The 22777-nt window shown below is 39.6% G+C and overlaps 1 protein-coding gene across 1 annotated transcript in view; it reads right to left on the bottom strand.

Moving 5' to 3' along the window:
- The window catches only part of TM9SF2 (transmembrane 9 superfamily member 2), a 55428-nt gene extending 36233 nt beyond the window's left edge, over positions 1 to 19195 (bottom strand). The window contains exons 1-3 of the mRNA XM_046664539.1: positions 18860 to 19195; positions 7790 to 7857; positions 5430 to 5523 (exon numbers count right to left, since the gene is read on the bottom strand). Of these exons, the coding sequence (XP_046520495.1) occupies positions 5430 to 5523; positions 7790 to 7857; positions 18860 to 19030 (333 nt within the window). The 5' untranslated portion in view covers positions 19031 to 19195. The remainder of the gene's footprint in view (positions 1 to 5429; positions 5524 to 7789; positions 7858 to 18859) is intronic.
- Positions 19196 to 22777: the final 3582 nt, after the last annotated feature.

A 22777-nucleotide genomic window follows, 5' to 3' on the forward strand; every position in this document is an offset into this window, starting at 1 on the left:
CCCTGATCATGTTTTGGAAATTATGGAGTTTAAGGCTTTCTAGTAATAAGCAGACAAGTTTTTATGTCCACATACTCATTCAGTGGATATTTGTTAAGTGCCCACTATGTGCCAAGTGACGGAGATTCAGCAGCAAGTAATACAGACTGATGACACAAGAAAAAGTCAAATTTGGATGTCTAAAAATCAGGGTAAATGTGATTCATTTTACTCACCTTTGAGAAGACTGTCAATTTTCAGAATGTTATTTAATAACAAGGTTGAAACAAATAGTAAAGTTGAAATAAGAATTTTTATTTTTTTGGCGAGGAAGATTGTCGCTGAGCTAACATCTGTGCCAATCTTCCTCTATTTTGTATGTGGGATGCCACCACAGCATGGCTTGATGAGTGGTGCATAGGTCTGTGCCCAGGATCTGAACCCACAAACCCTGGCTGCCAAAGCAAAGCACGTGAACTTAACCACTAGGCCACTGGGCCAAGAATTGCTAATTTTTTAAGTCAAAGTTTAAAAACTAAGGGGCTGGCCCTGTGACCGAGCAGTTAAGTTCGCATGCTCCACTTCGGCAGCCCAGGGTTTCGCTGGCTCAAATCCTGGGTGCAGACCTAGGACCACTCACCACGCCATGCTGAGGTGGCGTCCCACAGAGCAGAACCAGAAGGATGTATGACTAGAATACACAACTATGTACTGGGAGGCTGTGGGGAGAAGAAGAAGAAAGACTGGCAAGAGATGTTAGCTAAGGTGCCAATCTTTAAAAACAAAAATCCCAAAACTAAGGATTCCTCTAATTTTGGAGTTTAGGACTTATTTCATGTGTGTAAAAATAATGATATTCGCAACATATTATATAATGTAGGCTTATTTTATCAGGATCCATTTATGTCTTAATTTTAAAAATATACTTCCTAATTTTCTGAAGGCTATAATTCACTAAACTATAGTCTGTAACTGTATACCTTTTAATAAATTCAAACTTTATTACATATTGTTAAAAAAACAACTTGCATATATTTGACTTCAAGTTGCCCCTTCTTTTGTACATTACTTACTAAACCCCCAAACCCAGTTTCTGTGCATTAGCTGACAAACAAATGTTTCAAGTGTAGCCCACTGCTGCCACCTGACAGCCAATAGTTTGGTATTGGCCACATTGCTACTTCTGTAAATATAGCAATATATGTAAAATTATTTAATATTTTTAACATTATATGAACTTTATAAGCTCCTTTTTTAAAAAATTGAGGTTATGATAGTTTACAACATTGTGAAATTTCAGTTATACATTATCTGTCAGTCACCATATAGGTGCGCCCCTTCACCTTTTGTGCCTACCCCCTTGTCTCCTTCTCCCTGGTAACCACTAAACAGTTCTCTTTGAACATGTGTTTGGTATCTTCCACATATGAGTGAAATCATACAGTGTCTGTCTTTGTCTGGCTTATTTCGATAAGCTCCTTTTTAAAGAGTAGAAAATGAAAAAAGTATACATACTAAGAAATCAAGAGGGATAGATGTCAAATTAAGCAGAGATAGAGATTATTGGTTGCACCCAACGTGGCCAATCTTACACCTCAATCCAGTGCTTACTGGGTTTAGGCAAGTCAACTGTGTGTTCAATTGTGAAGGAAGACAGCAAAACTAAAGATGGCGTTTAATCATAAAAATAAACACTTATTACCTCATGTAACCCTCCTAACACTCCTAGGAGGTAGTCTCCTTTGCTGAATCATCCTCAGGTTCCTGACTTATTAACACCAAGTACCCCAAGGCTCAGTCATCGGAATTCTTCTCTTCATTATTTACACCACTCTCCTGGGGATCTCATCAATTTAATATGATATATATATATATATACATCTCTCTAGGCTGAATCCCTCCTCCAAACTCCAGACACACATATTCAACTGTTTACTCAACATCTCTACTTGAATGCCTAATAAACACCTCACACTTAACATATCTAAAACTAACTCTTTCCCATTCCCCTCAAACCTGCTATTTCCAAAGACTTTCCCATCTTCGAAAAGAGAAACCCCACAGACCACATCCCATCCCTCAACAAATTCTGTTGGCCCCATCTTCAAAATAGAGCTATTTTCTGAGATTCTGACTGCTTCACAACCCCAACCCCTCCACCGCCATGGTCTGCCCCAGCATCAGGTCATACACATAGTAATGACTGTGAGAGCCTCCTAACCAGTCTCCCGGCTTCTCCCCTTGCTATCCCATGGTCCATCCTCAACACAGCAGCCCTAGTGATCCTGTTAAAATCTAAGCCTGCTCAAAACCTTCCAACGCTAACCATTTCGCTAAGATGTATGGGCCAGCGTCTTTACCGTGGCCTACGAGTCACTATATGATGTGGTCCCATTACTTCTTTGCCCCATTTCCTAGTATTCTCTATCTTGCTCACCTGCTCAAGTCACACCACCTTTTTTCTGTACCTTGAACACACCAGGCAAGCTCACATCTTGGGACCTTTACATTTGCTGCTCTCTTCACCCAGAACATCTTCCCCCTAGATACTCCACATGGCTCACTCCCTTACTTTCTTCAGGTCTTTCGCTCAAACATCATCTCTCTCACCAATTTAAAATTGCCAATTCTCCATCCACCTTCTCTGATTTATTTTCTATAGTTCTTTCATCAGCAACTGACACACGCTATATCTTAGTAATTCATTTTGTTTCCTTCGTCTCATCATAATATAAATCTCTCTCACGAGGGCAGAGATTTTTGTCTTGTTCACTGCTGTATCCCACACCTACCATAGTGCCTGGCACAAGAAAAGCATTCAACAAATGTGGTAACTGACTAAATGAATGAGTATGAGTGGTCAGACTTGAGAGGAGGTTTTATGATCCTATGAAATGTGGCTTCAGCTTCACATAACACACACAATGTCTTTCACTGTTGTTTTCCTGACCTCAACAGCAGTCATAGATAAAACATAGGAAAGCAGATTTGGGGTTTTGTTTTGTTCCTGGCTGTTATCATTGTTTTTACTGCAGACCTAAAATAAGTCAAAATTCTTTGAAAATAAAGGACTAAGAATCAATACTGAATCAATATTGAAAAATATGGGTCAATACATTTTAGGTTGGCTTGAAAAAGAAATGTGATCTCTTAGTCCTATATTTCTGTCTACCTATGCTTTGATCTTAAGAAATGCCTGCTCTGTCTCTTTAAGCTTGGAGCTTAAAGAATCTGTTTTAGCACAAATCTTGATCCTAAAAAATTCTAAGAAACTCATGGAAATGTTCGGTGCACACTTTTCTCCATTTTAAAGTACTTCTGTTCTTTTATTTTACCTCAACTTCTAGGACAAAATTACATCTGAAAATCATTTTCACAGGCTTAAAAGAAGGGTCCTTTGCAGAAACAAGGCAGTCTTTATACATCAACAAATGTACATGAATGGGATCCTACTCAGGAAGTAATTTGCCTTTAAAGTCTGCCCCAAAGGGACAAAACTTCTCCATGGGTTTGAAGATTTTGTTGGCCTTCCCTGTTTATTGCTATCTGTTATGGGCTGTTTACTGCGACAGACTCCTCTGTCTTTCAAGTTTGCTAAAGGTATTACTGGTGCTCTTCCCTTCCATCATTTCTCAAGGCCAAGGCAAAAGCTAACAGAAAGATGGGACTGAAAGACCTTAGGAGTATTTTAAGTCGATTGTACAATTTAATAAATATGACTGAAAAATCACCCTCTTATATAAAAAGAATGCAATAACTTACAAAGTAATCTTTCAAAATCTCACATTAAGGAGGTGTTACACAATTAATATGCTTGCCCTGCTCAATTTGACCCAGGTCCACATACTCTGAGTTCCTTCTTCCCCAGTGACTTCATCCCACAGGCCTTCAAATCTACTGTCTTTGAAAAATTAAAAAATTACTGGCATCTTTAGGGTAGAAAATTTCCAATTAGACTATTTTAAGAGGACATATTTACGGCTGAAAACTATAAACCTGTAGTGAATTAAACTTGTACAATTATGTGTCTTTTCCCCGAGTGCTTCACAGTGTAGGTACAGTGCTGGAGGGAGTAAGATGTTTAGTGGGACTAATCTAGGTGTGGGGATTTGCTGGACAGATGCCCAATGTAATAAAGTGCCAAGGGAGATAGATGGCAGTGCTTAGTGAGAAAGCAGGGAAGGCGGCTAACTGTGGGGTCTAAGCCAAAGAGAAGGCCGTGACACCAAGAAAGGGAGTTGTTAGACTAGTGAATAAATCTTGGAGTCCAGTTACAGCCATTAAAATGAATGTGCTCATGTGGAAGAAGCCCAAGGTAGAGAGTTAAAGGAAAAATGCACAGTGCAGGATATGGTAAAGCATAAATAAGTAAATCGAATTTTTACATATGCTTGTAAGTGCATGGAAAATTTCAGGAAAGATTAACAAGAAACTGTGATGTGGAACTAGGGCGAGGAGACTTACTTCTCATTTTATATTCTTCTGTACCACTTAATTTTTTATATGGTGATACATTATTATTATAAACTAGTTTAATTTTTCTAAGAGATGCTATTCTTTGTGCAGCAGGAAAGCAGATACAAAACAGAGGACTGTGCAACATGGAAGAATAACAGGCGTTAAAGATAACAGATTAAAAGCTGGAATAGTGCTGGGTAATGAAGTATACATATTGAAGAGAATATCTTATATTGTGCTTAGTTTGGTTTAACTGATGTCCTGAAAACGTTATCAAAAATATTCCAAAACTACTTTGCATCGTCAAAATGGAAAGGTTAGCTTCCCAAAAGCCCAATGGGGGAGCCCAGATAGAGCTATACAGTCGTGTGTTGCTTAACAACAGGGATGCTTCCTGAGAAATATGTCATCAGACGATTTTCCCCCTTACCAAGAGGGGAAAGAGACGTGGAACAGCTGAGGCAGCTTTTCATGACTGCACAGAGTCCCAGGCCCCTCTGTAGGGTGAGGCAGGAGGTCTGAGTACTGTCCTTTAGGCAATGGCCTAAAATTATCCATGACATATCACAAGAAGGGGAGGGATCCTTCTAAACTGACTTTAAGAAATTATTCCTAGATGCAAAAGAGAAACGAATTCCTCTTTAGCTACGAGAGCTAAGTTATCTCAGGATTTTCTGTAAGAGAGAAAAAAAAGATGCGGGGCTGGCCCGGTGGTATAGTGGTTAAGTTCACATGATTCGCTTCAGCGGCCAGGGTTTCACAGGTTCAGATCCCAAGGTACGGACCTACACACCGCTTACCAAGGCACACTGTGGCAGCCATCCCACATATAAAAAAGCAGAACATGGGCATAGATGTCAGCTGCTCAGGGCCAATCCTCCTCAGCAAAAAGAGGAGGATTGGTGGTGGATGTTACCTCAGGGCTAACCTTTCTCAAAACAAAACAAAACAAAAGATGCAACTAAATAACTTATATAACACTGAATACAAACCTTATATGGTGAAGGTTCAATTCTTTCTCCGAATAATACCTGACCAAGATTTTCAGATGGACGTTTTCCTTCTGATGCCTGGCAAAAATCAAACCTGAGGGAAAGAATATTTAAGTTTTTAGACATAAAAGGAAACAATGAAATATCAAGCCTCTAGCCAGTCTTGAAGGGTAGATTAGGTATTGATCATTCCAGCAGGTCTAGTAGACGAATAAGAATATATTCATACTCCAAGTTCCAAGTACCACATCTCTCCAAAACAAAAAACCAAAATATCTGAAAATTATGCCTTAGAATGCTTTGATTTCTATGTAATATTTTTATTAAGATGTATATTATGGAATTTTTTAAACTGACACATTACAATTTATTTTTGCTCATTCCAATGATAAAATTACTTACGTCCTTATTCTTCAAGCGAATTTTGCATAACTTATCTCCTTTTGTTATAACTTTCTAATCCAAATCTTTGCTTAATAGTGACATTTCAGGAAAATGTGTCAAATTTACGTGGGTTCCTGCCTCACAGAAACTGTGATACACTGGCCAACACATCCCAACACGAAAAACATGACTAGACAGTCCCTCTGAGAACAGGGGGCTGTGGAGAAGCCATAAATCAGTCAACTAAAAGCTTCTCTCTGTGTTGTAATTCCCTTGAATTACTAACCAAATTTTAATAAAGTTTTGTTGAAACATTACAGCCTACTTTCAGCTTTGCTACAGAAAATTAAAGGTTTTGTGTTCACCATGCAATAATATGGGAGTACTTGAGACCAACACAGTGCTTGTTACAGATCAGTTAGATTCCTAAGAAGAAGACGAATCTCAGGTGATGATAAACAGGGGCTGGGAAGTCCCCAAATGAAGACTCTCCATCTACTAGATAGAAGAGATCCACTAAGTTTTCCCAGGAATATCCAGAGAGATTTAAGGAGAGATGTTTGTTTATTGAACAAAACAAAAACTAGAAAAAGCACTGAAGACTCCAACAGTTATATAAATTATGGTCCTTCCATTCATGAATTTTGTATTCTCTTCTTAAACATATTTAGGCATATTAATTCTTATAGGATAGTCTTACTTTCGTGTGTGTGCTTTTTTCCTATGGTAATCACACAATTTTCTTTCCAAACTCTGAGATATCAGAGAAATTTAGAAGCCAAGCAAAATTTAGGAACTTTGTTTTACACCCAATATAGTGTAGAGTCATGCACTACATAACGATGCTTCAGTCAACAACGAACCGCATGAGAGCGGTCCCACAAAACTAGTACCATATAGTCTAGGCGTGTGGTAGGCTATACCATCTAGGTTTGTGTAAAAACACTCTAGGATGTTTGCACAATGACAAAATCACCTAATGACGTATTTCTGAGAATGTATCCTGTCATTAAGCAATGTATAACTGAATAGCAGTCGAAAAGAATAAAGGATACTCATGCAGCATTTTTAATAATATCAAGAAATGGGAATAATCAAATGCTCATAAATAGAGAATTAGTGAAACAAATAATACATGGATTCTATACAATCTCTACAAAGGACTAATAAATAGCTACTAACAAGACTGAGGTAGCTGTGTATTAACATGGACAGATGCCCACAATAGATGCAGTGAGAAAAACAAGGTGCAAATCAAATACGACAGAATGAACTTACTTTTGTTTAAAACAAAAATGTATAAATGTGGTTATGTACATTAGAATATGCAGAGCAAAAATCTGGAGGAACAGATGTTAAAGCAATTATTTCCGGGGATTGACTGTGTGGGACATGAGGATTTTGTTTAAAAATGTGTCGGGTTTTCAGTAATTAAAAAATTTAAAGAAAACAAGATGGCTTTTTGTCCAGTTCAATAAAAAAGGGAATCCATTGTTTCAGTTGGTCCTTAGCTGCAAAGTGACATAAAAAGATAACATGCTACATTTTAACCCAAGCTTGGAAATAAAGACTACCCCTTAGAAAATGTTTTCAGGGGGCCAGCCCAGTGGCAAAGCGGTTAAGTTCGCACGTTCTGCTTCAGCATCCTGGGGTTCACAGGTTCGCATCCCGGGTGCGTACCTACACACCGCTTGTTAAGCCATGCTGTGGCAGGCACCCCACATATAAAGTAGAGAAAGATGGGCATGGATGTTAGCTCAGGGCCAGTTTTCCTCAGCAAAAAGAGGAGGACTGGGTGGCAGATGTTAGCTCAGGGTTAATCTTCCCCCCAAAAAACAAAAAGTGTTTTCATGCCCTGTACATTTTTTAAATGCATACAAATTTATCCATAACTGTGGAGAAAATAAAGTTCTAAATATACAAAATTCTGCTAAGTCATATAAAATTTTACATAAAAACCAAGGTGGAAAACTTACGCTGTATATTCATAAGGAAGAACAGATTCCACTGAGTCAAGCCTGTTCACAAATAGTTCTATTTCAGACTGAAAATGAGGAAACACAGAATTAGAATAACTAGAGATCAAAATTTAAGTCATGCTTAAAACTGAAAAAGAATTTGACATGCTTGAAATGTGAAATTTTACGATATTCAACCCACTTTAAACAATACTCTTATAAATCAATTCACTGAGTAAATTTATATGCAGTTAAATTACAACGCAGTAATTTTCAGTTGCAAATGTCTCCAATATTTTCTATGCTTTTTAAGTTTTAAAATTTCTAAAAGAATTAAATAAGGTATTTTAACTAAATCATTCATCACATCAGTATAGATGTTTTTAAAAATCAGGTTTTTGGGGCCAGCCCAGTGGCACAGCGGTTAAGTTCACACTCTCTGCTTTAACCACCCGGGTTTGCAGGTTTGGCTCTCAGGCGTGGACTTACACACCACTCACCAAACTATGCTGTGGCAGCATCCCACATACACAATAGAGGAAGAGTGGCACAGATGTTAGCTCAGGGACAATCTTCCTCACCAAATAAATGAATAAATAAATAAATAGATCTGGCTTTCAAATTCAATACTTCATTCTGCAGCACAAAAATAACTTATTTTTAAACTTTTTTTTAAACCATTGTGACAGCAATCAAAAAATGCTGTATAGGTAAGAAATTTCTAGATCAACTATTATAGAAATACAATCCCATGCATGTGTGTACTCTTAAGCAGACAGGAGATGAACAATGACAACATGGTCTAACTTTGGAGGACTGCTTTGATCAACTTGAGAATGCTGAACTTCAAGGTAATAAGAATGATGAAATTCACAAAGACCAGATCAAGTTCAACAATGAGGGTGGGAAAGAAAAGCTGTATCCATTTATTAGGAAATATGAGCTAATTTAAAGCTCCACCTTCCAACTGAAGCTCCCAAAATTTCTCCAAGGTGTATTTGAAGTTCCACAGGACCCAAAACACACCCACTCTCTCAGTAGGGGCTCACTGCTATTCATGACAGAATTCTTTACCAGAAAAAGCCAGTAAGTAATCTGTGCCCTAAAGTACTTTTGATGTTGACCAAAAACAATTAAATAGGATTGTTTTACCTGGGACAAGTATATTTATAGTTAGACTGCTATGGTTGCCTCTGGACTCTGATCATGAGGCTACCTGGAATGGCACAAAGCCACGTGTCATTTTGATCTCATTCACTAGTGCTGTCAGCAGCCCTGGAGGGGCCTGTTAACATCCCCAAAGCGAGACAAAATGTTTGATGTACAACAAACTAGTAATACACTGCCATTGGTAAAGCAACAAAACACAGCGGGCAAGTGTGCAGACTCTGGGGCCAGTTTGCCTGGGTTCACATCCTAGTTCTACCACTTATTACTTGTGTGACTTTGACCAACTTATTTAACATAGTTTCCTCATGGGTGCCTCAGTTTCCTTACCTGCAAAATGCAGATACTAGCATTTACCTCATTGGGGTATGAGGATTAAATAAGTTAACATCTATAAAGTACTTCAAACAATGCCTAACACATGAAGTACTATATATTTGTTAAATAAATAAAACCAAATAAATGTAATGATATTCAGAATAGGGAATGCCTAAACTACACTGCACATCCACTAAGATGCTCATCCAGTATTTGTGATGTACGATGGAAGACACTAGCCTTTTATACAGCACTGAAAACAGTATCGTATGCAACCCCTAAAACTGTACTCATGAAATGACAACTCAATGGCAACACTGTCTCAAACACAAAAAAATTTAACTGCATCTCCTTGCATAAAATGTTCAAGAGTACATCATCGGTCATTTTACCTAAAAACATAACAGGACGTGATGTTTAAGCATTACAGCATGCTTGAATAATTAACACAAATACATCTAACTGTTGTGAAGGCAAAATTCCCAGTTGATGGCTTACTCTGACAAAATAAACTCTCAAATGGACCATGCCCTATTCTCATCTTTCTTAAAAGGTATGTCACAGAGAATTACAGGCAGAATTCAAGGTTTAGACATCAAAGTTTCATATATGTATAGAATGACACTGTTACTTTTCATCAGCTTTTCTGACGACAAGCATAAATTCTCCAACCCCCTTCACCTCTCTCCTACATTCCATAACTGATAGCTTGGAGCTCATCATCTCAACAATATAATCGTTCATTGTTTTTCTTCAAATATACTTTCTTAACTTGTCCATGACCAAATTAATTTACTACTACCTCTTGCTCTCTCACTTAACTTTAAGAGAACTTTTGGAAATATATTCCCACTGGCTCTCTACTGTGTTAGACACTAGAGCTTAATACTACTTGCAAACTAAAACATTTCATGTTCTTCTCTTTGCCAAATTTAAGATCCAAATTAGCCTGAAGCACTTGCCCTGGAAGTCTGTCTCCACATTTACCACTCTCTACGGATTTATTCCCTACCCAATTCCGCCCTTAAGCTAACCCACACCACTTTAAATTCCAATTTAAGCTTTTTTTTAAATAATCTCGTCAAAACTTTACAAGTCAGATTCACTGGCTCCCTCCAAGTCTATTGTAAGTCTTTGAATAACCTAGAAGCCAGGAATATTCTCTTCCAGACATCACCGCTAGTCTTGTTTATATAATTTAGTATCATTTTAACTGATTATTACCATACTTACTCCACTTTAGTCTACAGCCCAAAGATGCACACATTTTTTCCCCTCCCTATTTTCCTAGTTGCACATTATTAGTTTTTACACATCTTATACTTGGCATTTTATCATCAAATTCCCATAAATTTACCTTATCTGTCAACTTTTCCTGATCTGGTTCACCAGCTTTAAATTCTACTCTTAATAACAAAGGTGTTAACAATGCCACCTAACAATCACATGTTTTAGCCTTGCTTTGTGATTTATAATGATGTCTACAATTATCAAGGGCTATCCACAAAATTTTCCAAAATAGCAAAATCCAAAAACAGTTCTCACAAACCTTTCACCTAAAACACAAAATTAGCCAGCCTTGGTGGTCTAGTGGTTAAGATTCCATGCTCTCACCCCTGCAGTCCGGGTTCCCTTCCAGGTCAGGGAACCACACCACCACTCTGCTCTTGTCATACTGCGGTGGCTGCACGTTGCTATGATGCTGAAAGCTATGCCACCGGTATTTCAAATACCAGCAGAGTCACCCATGGTGGACTTTCATAACTCAGCAGAGCTTTCAAACTAAGAGAGACTAGGAAGAAGGACCTAGCCACCCACTTCTAAAAACACTGGCCACGAAAACTCCATGAATAGCAGTGGATCATTGTCTGATACAGCCCAGGAAGATGAGAGGATGGCACAAAAAGACAGGGCAGAGTTCAGCTAGGAGTCAGAATCCACTCGACAGCACTAACAACAAAAACAAAATTAATTTTAACACACTGCATATAAACAGGGAACATGACTTTAGTTTGGAACAACACAGCATCAGACTGCTGGATTCATTTCAAATCCTAGGTCTACTCTTAATAAATATGTGCTCTTGGGGAAGTAATAACTTTGAATATGAGGAATGAATGGGCTAATAAAAAAACAAAAAACAATACAGACGCTGGCCCACAGTGGTATGCACTAAATGACTAAATAGGCGTAGCTATTATTATCTGTTATTTTGTCGAAATTGGACAGTCCTGAATCTGAATATTTATGAGTCTAAAGATAACCCTGAAGGTTTCTGTGAGAGGCTCGCCCTCTCCCCCTCCCATGAAGGACACTAAGACAGGAAGCCTTCTAATCTGCTGTTTCTGCCTATTCATTACCCTCTTCTTGGCTATTAGTCTAGGGAGGGGGAAGATAATGACTATCAAGCACAATTCTCACAATAACCTCATGAGCTAGGATTACTTGCTCTACTTTTAGACAAAGAAATAAGTTTAAAAACTGGACTGCTGACTCAAAAAAAGTGAGCAAACTCATCTGTTGCTACTACCATCACTTTTAATTTCTGTGGCTCTCAGTCCTCTACTCTTCTTCTTTCCTGTTTCTTCTCACACTTTTCCACACTTACTTTTACAGGAAAGTTAGTCCTTCATAGATATCACCACTAAATTATGAACGTTTTTCTGTTGTTAAGTGAACTAATCAAAACACACCTTGGATATTCAGTTCATCTAGGCTATTTTTGAGGCACTTTCATTCACTCTACCTTTTTTAAATTGTGAGAATCTGAAAATTTAAGTATTGTCTCACTTACAACATGCTAAGAAATGTAAATTAAAAGATACCTTTAACATAGAATAGAGCAATTTACAACGTTTGTAAATATGCTACATTTACAATACTCTATTTTAAATATCGACCCTCATCATGAAACCAGGAGATTTCGAAAGTATTTTAAGAATGAGATCTTTGTAATATGGCAGTAGAGCAAATGCTAAAAATCGAAAGAAGAAAGGAAACGAGACTGCCAGCAACTCTATGTGGTTTCATGAAGGGCAAATGTATGCCACAGATACCATGACATTCATCCCTAAAGAATATAAACACAAACACAGATAAAACAAATTGGGCAAAATATAAACAACAGTTGGGTCTAGGAAGATATACAGGTGATGATTATACTGGTTTTTTCTGTGAAAACTGTTTTATAGTGTGAAAAGATGTTCTAGAAGCAGGAAAGTTGACTTCAAAATAAGTATTAAATAGGAGAAAATAGTAGAATTTGCAATGTACGTGAAAACTGAAGTACATTCACAACAACAAATCCTGAAAAACCAAGAGAAATTCATTAATCAACAGTTATTAATGCCCACGAAGCCCTGTACTAGACATTGTGGGTGATATTATAACACAAAATACATGAACACTTATCTTCACAGAATTTATAATCCAGATGGGAAGACAAAGCATACATTCAACAAAGCAAAAGAAAAAAGTGACAAAGCTCTTTATATGTTCTTGCATAGCTACTAACTCTCTATGGGATTTAGTTTTCTTATCATTAAAATAGCAATGTGCCGCAAGAGGACAATATTTGATTAATTTTAAGGTCCCTTTCCACTCCAAATCTCCTCTCTATTCCCATCCAAAAGTTAGTTCAGCACATCTCCTTCTGGAAATTTGCCTTAAACAGAGACAGCCAACTCCAAAACATTACTGACATGATTTGCAAGAATCTCGAAGGTCACTTATTTACTTCACATTCCCACTTTCAAACTGTCCCAAACTGAATTACTAGAAGCAGGAAAAGTTGTGACAACATTAAACATTTTAAAGAAGTTACAGATAAATCCTAAAGCAAGACTGTAAATTCTAAAGCAAGACTTAAACAAAGACTGATTACAATCCTGTCCTAAGAAATTTTTTATCAAAATAGTTTTATTTAATTTAGAGTTCAATGGTCTCCCTTCTAAATCCTTCTCCTCCCAAATGTACAGTTTTATTTCTAGTCCTAATCAGCTCATTCTGCATCTGATCTCAGCTTTGGTCACAACTGTACTCTATTTTATTGCTTTAAGGCACAGGGACCATACCACCAGACTGCATTTTTTCTCCTATTTCCTTGCTCCTTTGTTTCTGCTTTTATTCCACCTTACCTGATTGTTATCACATCTGTTCCACCCCAAACCTACAACTGGTTTTCAAGGTAGAAAGAAATCTCAGTGAAGAAATGTGACTTTGTACAAGGACCAAAGCAAGTGACTAGTCACAAAGGGGTTTCACATCAAGGCACAACCACAGAAAAAAGGAAAACTATGGAAACATCAACTGCTTTAACACTGAAGAAGCCTACAGTGGGAAAAATCCTGAAGAAGGGAAATCTTAACTCAGACATTAAAAAAAAAATCTCAATAGAAATGCTGGAACTCATAAACGGATGTTCACGAGCTTTAAGTTATCTGACCAGCAATGCCCACTAGATATGAAGGTTCTTCCTCTCCCCAGCCCACTGAGAAATAAAACCTCAATTTTAGACTGTATCAAAGAAAGAAAGAAATACAAAACCTGACTACTTAAAAGTTGATTACATAAGTAAAGAGCTTTTTGTTGATAACTGCATTAATCGTGTAAGTCCAGGATTATAAGCAGCCAGGGATCTCCAGGGTAAGGCAGCAGAAGAGGTAGAGAGCACTCAGTATGGAAGATGTAGCAGTAACCCAAAGTGGCAAAGAGTTCAAGAGTTCAGCAGAGGCACTCCTGGAGCTGCATCTTGGCATCGCTACTTACTAGGTATGTAAGTTTGAGAGGGTTACTACATTTTACCCAGCTTCAGATTCCCCATCTAAAAATCACAGGGTTGATCCAAGGATAAGCCAAGGTTAATATATTCCTGGCACACACAAAGTATACAAATTGTAATCTCTCTCAATATTAGCAAAGGGCAATAAATAGTTTGAAAGGTGGGAATAAGAAGATCAAAGAAAAAAAATTTCACAAATTTCCTCCAAAGCCTTTCATCAGTACTTAATTTTAATGACAACAGAGGGTGACTTTGCAGAATACATTTAAAGTAGCTACAATAAACTACAACACTTAGTGAAAGGACATTGATGGAAAAAAGCAAGGAATAGGAAATTGGGGTTTTGGGAACTGGGCTCTAACAGTGACAGAGCAAAGACCAGTCTCTACAATTTACGTGTGTCTGTGTGAGTGTGTTTAGGGTGTGTGGCGTGGAGCACATCTGTGGTTTTGTTTCAGATGTTCAAGTATACACTTTTTGGAAAGGATTCCCTTTGTAGAGAACCAAAGGCAGCAGTACACTATTTTTACCCATATTGAACTTGCTTGCTTTCCCAATCCCAGCTCTCAGATCCACCACAGAACAATCACAGTTGTAAAATAATTTTATACAAAATTTTAATTTCTGAAAGCAAACTTTCTAACTCAGTTCCATGTACTTCTTCACAGGAAGAAAGAACAATTGTTGGAATGTGAATTTATCACAGTCAAAGTCATTCTTTCCAATGCCAGATTTCATATTTGAAACAGTATCAGTAACTCCCACACACTGAATAGTGTTCAGAAGAACCAATGCTCTTATTCCAGAGAAAACTATGAGAATGTGAAATTAAATATCAATTTAAAAATATGTATTCCAACTATATTGCTAAGCACATATGTAAAACTGTATTTTTTCTTCAGGTATTTCAAAATCTTCAAACTTTCCAAGGTCAAATTAAAACAGGTAGATAGACATTCATGCTTGTGTCTGTTCGGAGCAACATTTAGAACTGTTTTCTTAAATTTTACTTATTCCATATTTATAGGCAACTGCTCCCAAAATAACAATTTATTAAAAGCTTCTAAAAATAACTACCAAGAAAGGAAGTTTAAAAGTATGATTCTGATTGTTTTCTTTTTATCAAAAAGTTGTTAAACTAATTCACTGAAACTTCTTTTTTTTTTTAATCCACCAGGGCGTACATTTGGTCACTTCTCCTTACTGGACAGGAAAGACGATCTTAACCTCTCATCTAACGACATGATCCATCTATCTAACGGTAAAACAGTGGCAGATGTTTTGGAGAGTTTAGTTGTGAGGTCTGAATTCATGTTGACAAGCCAATAAACACCCTGAAAGTTAAACCAGCAAGGGTGAACTGCTAACTAATCTTCAGCTATTAGCCATCAGGCCACTCAGCACACTTAAGACTCAATCTAAAGCTAAATATTTAAGCATGCAGTTGCTAGCTGAAACAGTCAAAACTTTTACAAAGCAGATCTGAACTGCACATTTTACCCAGTGAAGATCTACTCACTTCTGATCAGGGCTTTTATTGCAGAGAACATACTGTCCCTTGATTTTATTTATTTATTTACTACTATTTTTTTTTAATGGACTAACATCGGTTTATAACATTATATAAATTTCAGGTGTACATCGTGATATATTTCAAATTCTGTGTAGATTACATCGTGTTCACCAATGTCCCTTGATTTTAAGAAAGTAAAATGGATTCTAGAAAAAAGGGGGACCATGGTTCAATCCTTTATTACTATGGTTTCAAAAACTAACAAAATAAGGTAAATAAAAGAAAAAAATTCAAAGAAGAACCTCAATAGCAATGAAAGTAATGCAGCATTAAAACAATGCTCTAACTACCATCACATGGCTATTAAATTGATAAATAAAAATGTCTAGAGAGACAGGGAATAATAGCTAATGGCACTGTAAATCAAACTTATATTTCTTGAAAGAAACCTGACAATATTAAAGAGAGCTATAAAATTGCTTCTTGCCTTTGACCTAGTAATATTTGAGAATATGCAAGTAATTCCTGCTAAATACATTCTAGCAAAGCTATTTATAATAGAGAAAAACTGAAACCAATCTAAATGCTCCACAAGCAGGAAATGTTTAAGTGAACCATAGTAGGTAACAGAATAAAACACTATATAGTCAATAAAAACCAATTAGAATGTGCACTATGTAGATATTCAAATATCTGTACATGTGATGACAGCAAGCTAAAAAAAAAAAAAAGTAAGCCACAGTATTTATAAAGGCTAATAAATCAGAAGTTAGAGCAATATAAATAGAATTTTATGTTCACTGGACTCCTGTTTCTCTGCCAGTAAACTGAACATAAAATAATTTTAAGAGGAGAAAATAACCAAATCCTGAGGGTTGACTGCCTCTCAGTATACATAGTGAGCTAAATGTAGCACATGGACTTCACAGTACAGTAAAGACTGTGCTACATAAATTACAATTAGGCTGAAGATATACTTGTTTCACCTCTACATTATGAGTATTTTATAATATCACAACAATGACAAATATTGTACTTTTTCTCTAAGATATGCAAAACCTTTCAAGGGGAATATATAATAAGCAAATACGATTACCCCTATTTTACAGATGGAAAAACTGATGGAAAGTATCAACGATTGGCCCAATTCATCCAACTCCTGAATCCCTACCCTAACAGCATCTTCGGCAAGTAATTATTCCTATTTCACAAACCCCATTTCTAATTTTTAAAATAAGTCCCTTCACCTTTTCTGAATAGTGTATACAAGATTGCCCTTAACAAATATGGAATGAATGAGAAAAGAATTACTGTTAATACCCTGATTGAAGTAATGAAATTTTAAACTGCTTACAGTTTTTCTCCCGAGAGGCAAAGAGGAGAAATATTAAACTGCTTACAGTTTTTCTCCCCTGAGAGGCAAAGAGGAGAAATATTAAAGTTTACCTCAAATTCTCTACACCAGTTAGCCAAACTGTAGGGAAAAACTGCTAAAAGTACATCTTTCTACTTGTCTTTAAGAGTTGTTTCCATTGACCAAGATGTGAAAGCAGCTGGCAACAAAGATGAAATCCAAACATTTCAGAAAAATGATCTGCCTTGACCGCTTTATCTCTATACCTGTGAAAATTAAAAATCTACACGGACTCTCTGAAATTAACCAAAAGTTAACTAAAAAGTAGCTACTTCAAGAAAGACCTGTTAAGAAAACAAAAATGATCTAACAGGGGGACTACCTGTAAATTTCACTCCTTCCACGTAAATTTCATTCTCCATCTCAAATGTCACTTCCTCTGTAGCTTTCCCTGAAGACTCCAATCCCCAGATGTTTCCTCATTTGTGTTTTAGAGCACTTTGCACATACATCTTTTATAACATATCAGATTTCAATAATCTGCTCATAAGCTTACGTCCTAGAGGTTCCTAGAAGACAGAGCTACACTTTTCGTGTGTCTGAGGCACTAGGAATACAATACACAATTGCTGTTAAATTTAAATTTAAAGACCAAACACTAAGTTTTAAGAGTGGTTACTAAAATATTTAATGGAAAAACCAGTGTGCTTGTGACTAGCTCTCCCTTCCACTCGAAAGCACTATATTCTTTCAGTCAGAACCCACAGAGTGAAAGCTTCTGGCACTGCAGGGTATGAGAGTTACAGTTTCAAGTGCTAACTGCTGACTTGGGTAAACCTTAAAGTTCCTTAGACATTTCTAGAGACCCAAGTTTTTAAACAGAAACTGTAAAATGCTATGAAAAATTTAATAGCTTCTTTAATGCCCTAAAATAAGCTCAAAATTCACAGCTACAGTAAAGCTAGCAGTAATAAAATAAACACCAGCCTTAAAAAAAAATCAAACAGTATATAATCTATTAATAGATTGTAAAAGTCTACTGAGCGATTATTTAAATTGTTAAAATTATTAATAGTTTCAAAGAGATCGTCATGCCCCAAATGGTAAGTTTTACCAACTTAAAATAATTGTGTATGTATACTGTCATGCCCTATACCGAATAACCTATGTCTCTTTTACCAGCAAAGTGAAAACCTTGAGTGTGAAGGTCATAAGAGATCAAAGTTTTGAAGACTCGCCCTGGGAAGAAAACGCCAGCTTCTCTCGTCACCTGCTCCTTTTAAGTGTTTAAAACAACCTCAGAGAAACTAAAGAGTGAAATCTTACATATTTCTTATACATTAAAATTCTTTTTCACATTTAAAAGATAGAAATTAACTGTCTGAACCATTAAGCGACTCTTTATTAGCACAGGTTACGTGGTTCTGGGTATTACATTCTACAAATAAGGAAGCCAACTGCTAACCATGGAGTTAAAATATCAAAGTCCTGGAGAGAACAAGCTCTCATAACTAACCAGGAGTTCCAGAAAAGTGGAATAAAAAGAAGCAGCAATAAAATCAAAAGCTACTGGAAGACCTAGTCGTCCACTTCCTCCGAGTACGTGACACAGGGCTGAGAGCGAACCCGCACTCGTGGAACGCTCGCCGCCCTGCAAGCATCCGCCTCCCCGGGAGCGCCATGCATACATGGGGTCCCCGTTCCAGGAAAACTGCATACAATCGCTCGGGCTACCTGCCTGGCCAGACGAGAGGTGAGCCTGAGGCCCACTGAGTCCTCAAGAATCTCCCCCCCTACAAAGGCCGTTGCAGGGCCGCCCGGCCAACCCCAAGCGCTTCTAGGGACACTCGACCCCACCCACTGCTACGCCCCTTTCTCCTCGGACCCCAGCTCCCCGGGCACGCGGAGGCTTCCCCTTCCAACAGCGCACCCGGGGGTCCGCCAGGCCTCCCCCACCTTGCACTCATCGCTCTTTTTTTCTTCGTCGCAGAAGTTGACGGGCGCCAGGCCAGGTAGGTAGAAAGCGGCGCCCCGACGCGGGCCTGGGGCCGCCCCCAACAGGAGCAGCGACAGCAGCAACAGCCGCGGCCACCAAGGTGGAGACGACGCCGGCAGCCTCGTGCTCATGACGGCTGTTTCGGGGAAAGGGCCAACGAGCCGAGGGGATGAAGAGGGAAGGAGGGACGGGGAGGCTCGAAGACCGCAACGAGGCCGCCCGAACTGAGGGAGGCCGGCCCCACGACGGATAGTTCCGGTTGCGCTAGGAGACACCGCGGGTTCCGCAACAGAAACCGAACCGGACCTCGACAGAGCATGCGCAACGCCGCCTGCACATGCTCAGTGAGAGGGGCCGCCAGCGCCCGGAGGAGTTTCCGGGAGCGGTGGGCGGAGGCAATCCACTTTCCAGGTTTTCTGCCGGCCGGCAGGGTGGTTGCTGGGAGGGCAGTTAGGCGCTCACGTTCCTGCCCCAAATTCCGATGTAGAGCTCCGTTGGGGCGTTGTGAGCGTCCCGCTTGCCCGGCGCCCCTGGCTTGTGGCTTGGTCTCAGTTTCCCATCAACAGCTTGCGGTTTCCTCACCATACTGCCCGCGGCACGCCAACCGCTATTACAGAGCTGGTGCTCCAAAAGTACTTGCTGATGGAGGCGGGGTTGGTGGCTGGAGGGAGAAGTTTGAGAGACACCTGGTTGGGAGCCCCCTAAGTTAACAAATGGGGAGGAACTAGCCATGTATCCTCAAATAGACAGCTACTCAGAGGTGCTTGCACAGACAGGTTCCGAGCACTGGATGCGGTAACGCATTCTTGAGTGGTACAGTAATTGCACAGAATAAATAGGACTTCTTTAAGGGTGAGTGGAAATGAGGTGGGGAGAGAAATGGGAGTAGACGAATAGAAGGTAGTGTTGACGTTTCTTTGCAAAGGAAGACATGGGCACACCTGAGAGCTCAAGGAGGAAAGTAGTTCTAGCGAAATAGAAATCTGGTATGATTATCCTCCAGCAAGTTTCTGTCACGTTTCCTATTGAAGTAATGTCCGTGTGTGTGTGTGCACATAGGTATTTGTGTGTGCGGGGTGCATTTTCAGAGTATTTTTCAAGGAGAAAACTGCTTTTGGTGACGTAAAGTCAATTCAGTTGAGTTTTAGAGTTCAATCGAATATTTAGGAAGAGCGCATCAACTTAGACTATATAGCAAGGTATCATAACCCGACAGTACCTCCAGCTCAAAATTCAAGAATGAGCAAATTTGCCAAATGGGCAATTCAGGTGAGTGTGGAGCCCCGTGCAATCCTGTCCAAATTCTCGTGGGTGTTTGCACGTTTCCCCCCTGGAAAGTTTATAATGTTCATTAAATTTTCAAAGGGATCTATGACCCTACAAAAAAGGTTAAGAACCACTGTTCTATACTCTAGGGTAACCAGAGTAATGAAAGATAAAATTCTTGTTTGCAAAGGTAGTTTACATAGACTAGGAGCTCCAGCTTTGAAACACTACTGTCTAGTGATGTGACCTTGAACAGGTTAATCAAGTCTCGTAGTCGAGAGAACTGGGAGGCAGAGAGAAAAGAACGTCCATCTTCTTAAGGTTGTTGTGAAGACTAAAAGGGGGAAAATGCACGTTAAGCGCTGAGCACATTGCTTGGCACAGAAGAATGGCAGGCATTTTTATAACAAAAGCCAATCTAGCAAGGGCCTGCGCAGTGGCAATGTCACTCTCCTGGAACCCTCTGCCCCTCGAGCAAATCAATTAACATATTTGAACCTCTAAACAAAGGAAAAGAATTTATAATATTCTGTACTTGAAGTCATGGAGATTTACAATATAATAAGAGGAAGCGGATGTTCTCTCCATTTAGAAAGGAAAAGGGAAGAAAACTTAACATTTTTGTTCACTACCTTCTATTTACCCCCGGCCAGTAAATACTTTACCTTCATTATCTCGCTGCCCCCACCCCAACCTGTTTTTTCCCTTCCCTAGTTTTCCCCATCTCAGGAAAATGGCACTGCTATCTCCCTGCCTCTCAGGCCCCAAACCTGGAAAATGAATTTCTCCTTCCCTCACTCCCAAATACAGTCCTTCTACAAGTTCTGCTCCCTGAGCCGCTGAACTAAACTAAATCTTTTCAACACTTTCCATGTCCACAGCTACGCCCCAGACCAAATCAAAATCTTAGTTCCACTGGACTTACTGCAATAGCCTCTCAACTTCCACTCTTGCCAAGAGCGACCTTATAAAATCTTTAAATCCCTCAATACCACTCTGCTTAACCCCCGGCACCCCATACTATTTACCACTACCTGGAATTAACGTGGTTGTTTACTGTCTCACTCCTCGTTTATATGTAAACTGCATGGGAGTAAGACCCTTGTCTCTACATCCTACATCACTACATCCCCAGAGCTTAGAGCAGCGTGTGGCACATAAAGGAGACAGGGCAAGTAACCAGAAAGCACTACAGGACTGGTACTGGCCAGACCACAGAAATTCTAGATCTGAATTCAGAATCTCAGACTTTCAGCGCTGAAATAAACCTGAGATTTCCTGGTCGCGTTTAACGTCCTCCCTTGACAGAGGAAAGAAAGAGTGATTGCCCACAGGTACACGGCTAGTCATCGAGACCCAGCCCCTACGATCTGGGGGCCCCAAGGGGTCCCCAACTTTCTTCTAGCTAAACCCCGCCCCCTCCTCAGTCCCGGGTTCAGCATCAGCAAAACCCGGAAAAGTGGAGTCTTCCGCAACGAAAATGATCTCCGGAGTGGAGACGCAATTCGAGCCGACCCGTGCGCGAATGGCGCATGCGCAGGGCAGGCCGACCGCGCCTCGTCAGCTCCTATCTGAGCGACTAGTTCCCGGCTTCCGCGTCCAGACTGCAGACACGTCATCGCGCGCGGCCTGGCCAGGTGGGAAGGGCCAGGGGCGGGGCTCGGCTGCGGGGCGGAGCGGACCCCTTACTTCCGGATCCGGCCTCTCCCGGAGTTCCCTTGGTTACCTGGCGCCGGTGTCTGCGCAGTACCCGGGGCGTGGCGTAGAGGGATCGCCCCGCCCCTCGCCCAGGCCACAAAATGGAGTCCCTAGCTTGTGGCGTTGTTCTGTATCGTCGCTGTCATGCAGAAAGACTCTGAGGATTCCAGCTCCAAACTAGAAAGAAGTGAAGTTTTCCTTCCGTTCTCACCCTTCCTGTGACGTTCCCTTTTTCGAAGTGCTGATACTTCTGACTCGGCTGTAATATTTGAGGGACACGATTTTCTCGTTTCCTCTGCTACAGATAGCGTTTGCCGGCTCCGATTTAAGGTCCTTAAATCCGCGTTTTTTCTTCCACTCTTCTCCGCCAAAGTAATTTTAGAGCTTGTTTTTCTGCGTTTCCGACGGCTACTATGTATTTTCTCGCAGGTAAAAGTACAGGATGCCCAGTTAAATTTTAATTGCAGACATAATTTTTTAATATAGGCATGGCTCAGATATTCAATGGGACAGGCATGTATTTTGTCTGGCAACCCCATTTGTGTATCAGGTTGCAGGAAGGACAGCTATACTCTGCTAATTGTGTGCCTGTAAATGAATGGGCTTTCAAGATTTTCTGGAAGATAAAAATCACCTCCACCGGCCAGGCGGCGTGGTTAGGTTCCCATCCTCAGCTTGGCTGGCCCGGGGTTTCACCAGTTCGGATGCTGGGGGTGGACCTAGCTCCGTTCCTCAAGCTATGCTGAGACCATGCCACATAGCAGAGCTAGAAGGACCTACAGCTAGAGCATACAGCTGTGTACTGGGGGGCTTTCCAGAGAAGAGGGGAAAAAAGATTGGCAACAGATGTTAGCTCAGGTACCAATCTTTAAAAAAAAATCACCTCATTGTCCTTTGATTTGTGATATAAAATT

The sequence above is a fragment of the Equus quagga genome, chromosome 6, assembly GCF_021613505.1.
Source record: "Equus quagga isolate Etosha38 chromosome 6, UCLA_HA_Equagga_1.0, whole genome shotgun sequence".
In the NCBI taxonomy this organism is placed as follows: Eukaryota; Metazoa; Chordata; class Mammalia; order Perissodactyla; family Equidae; genus Equus; species Equus quagga.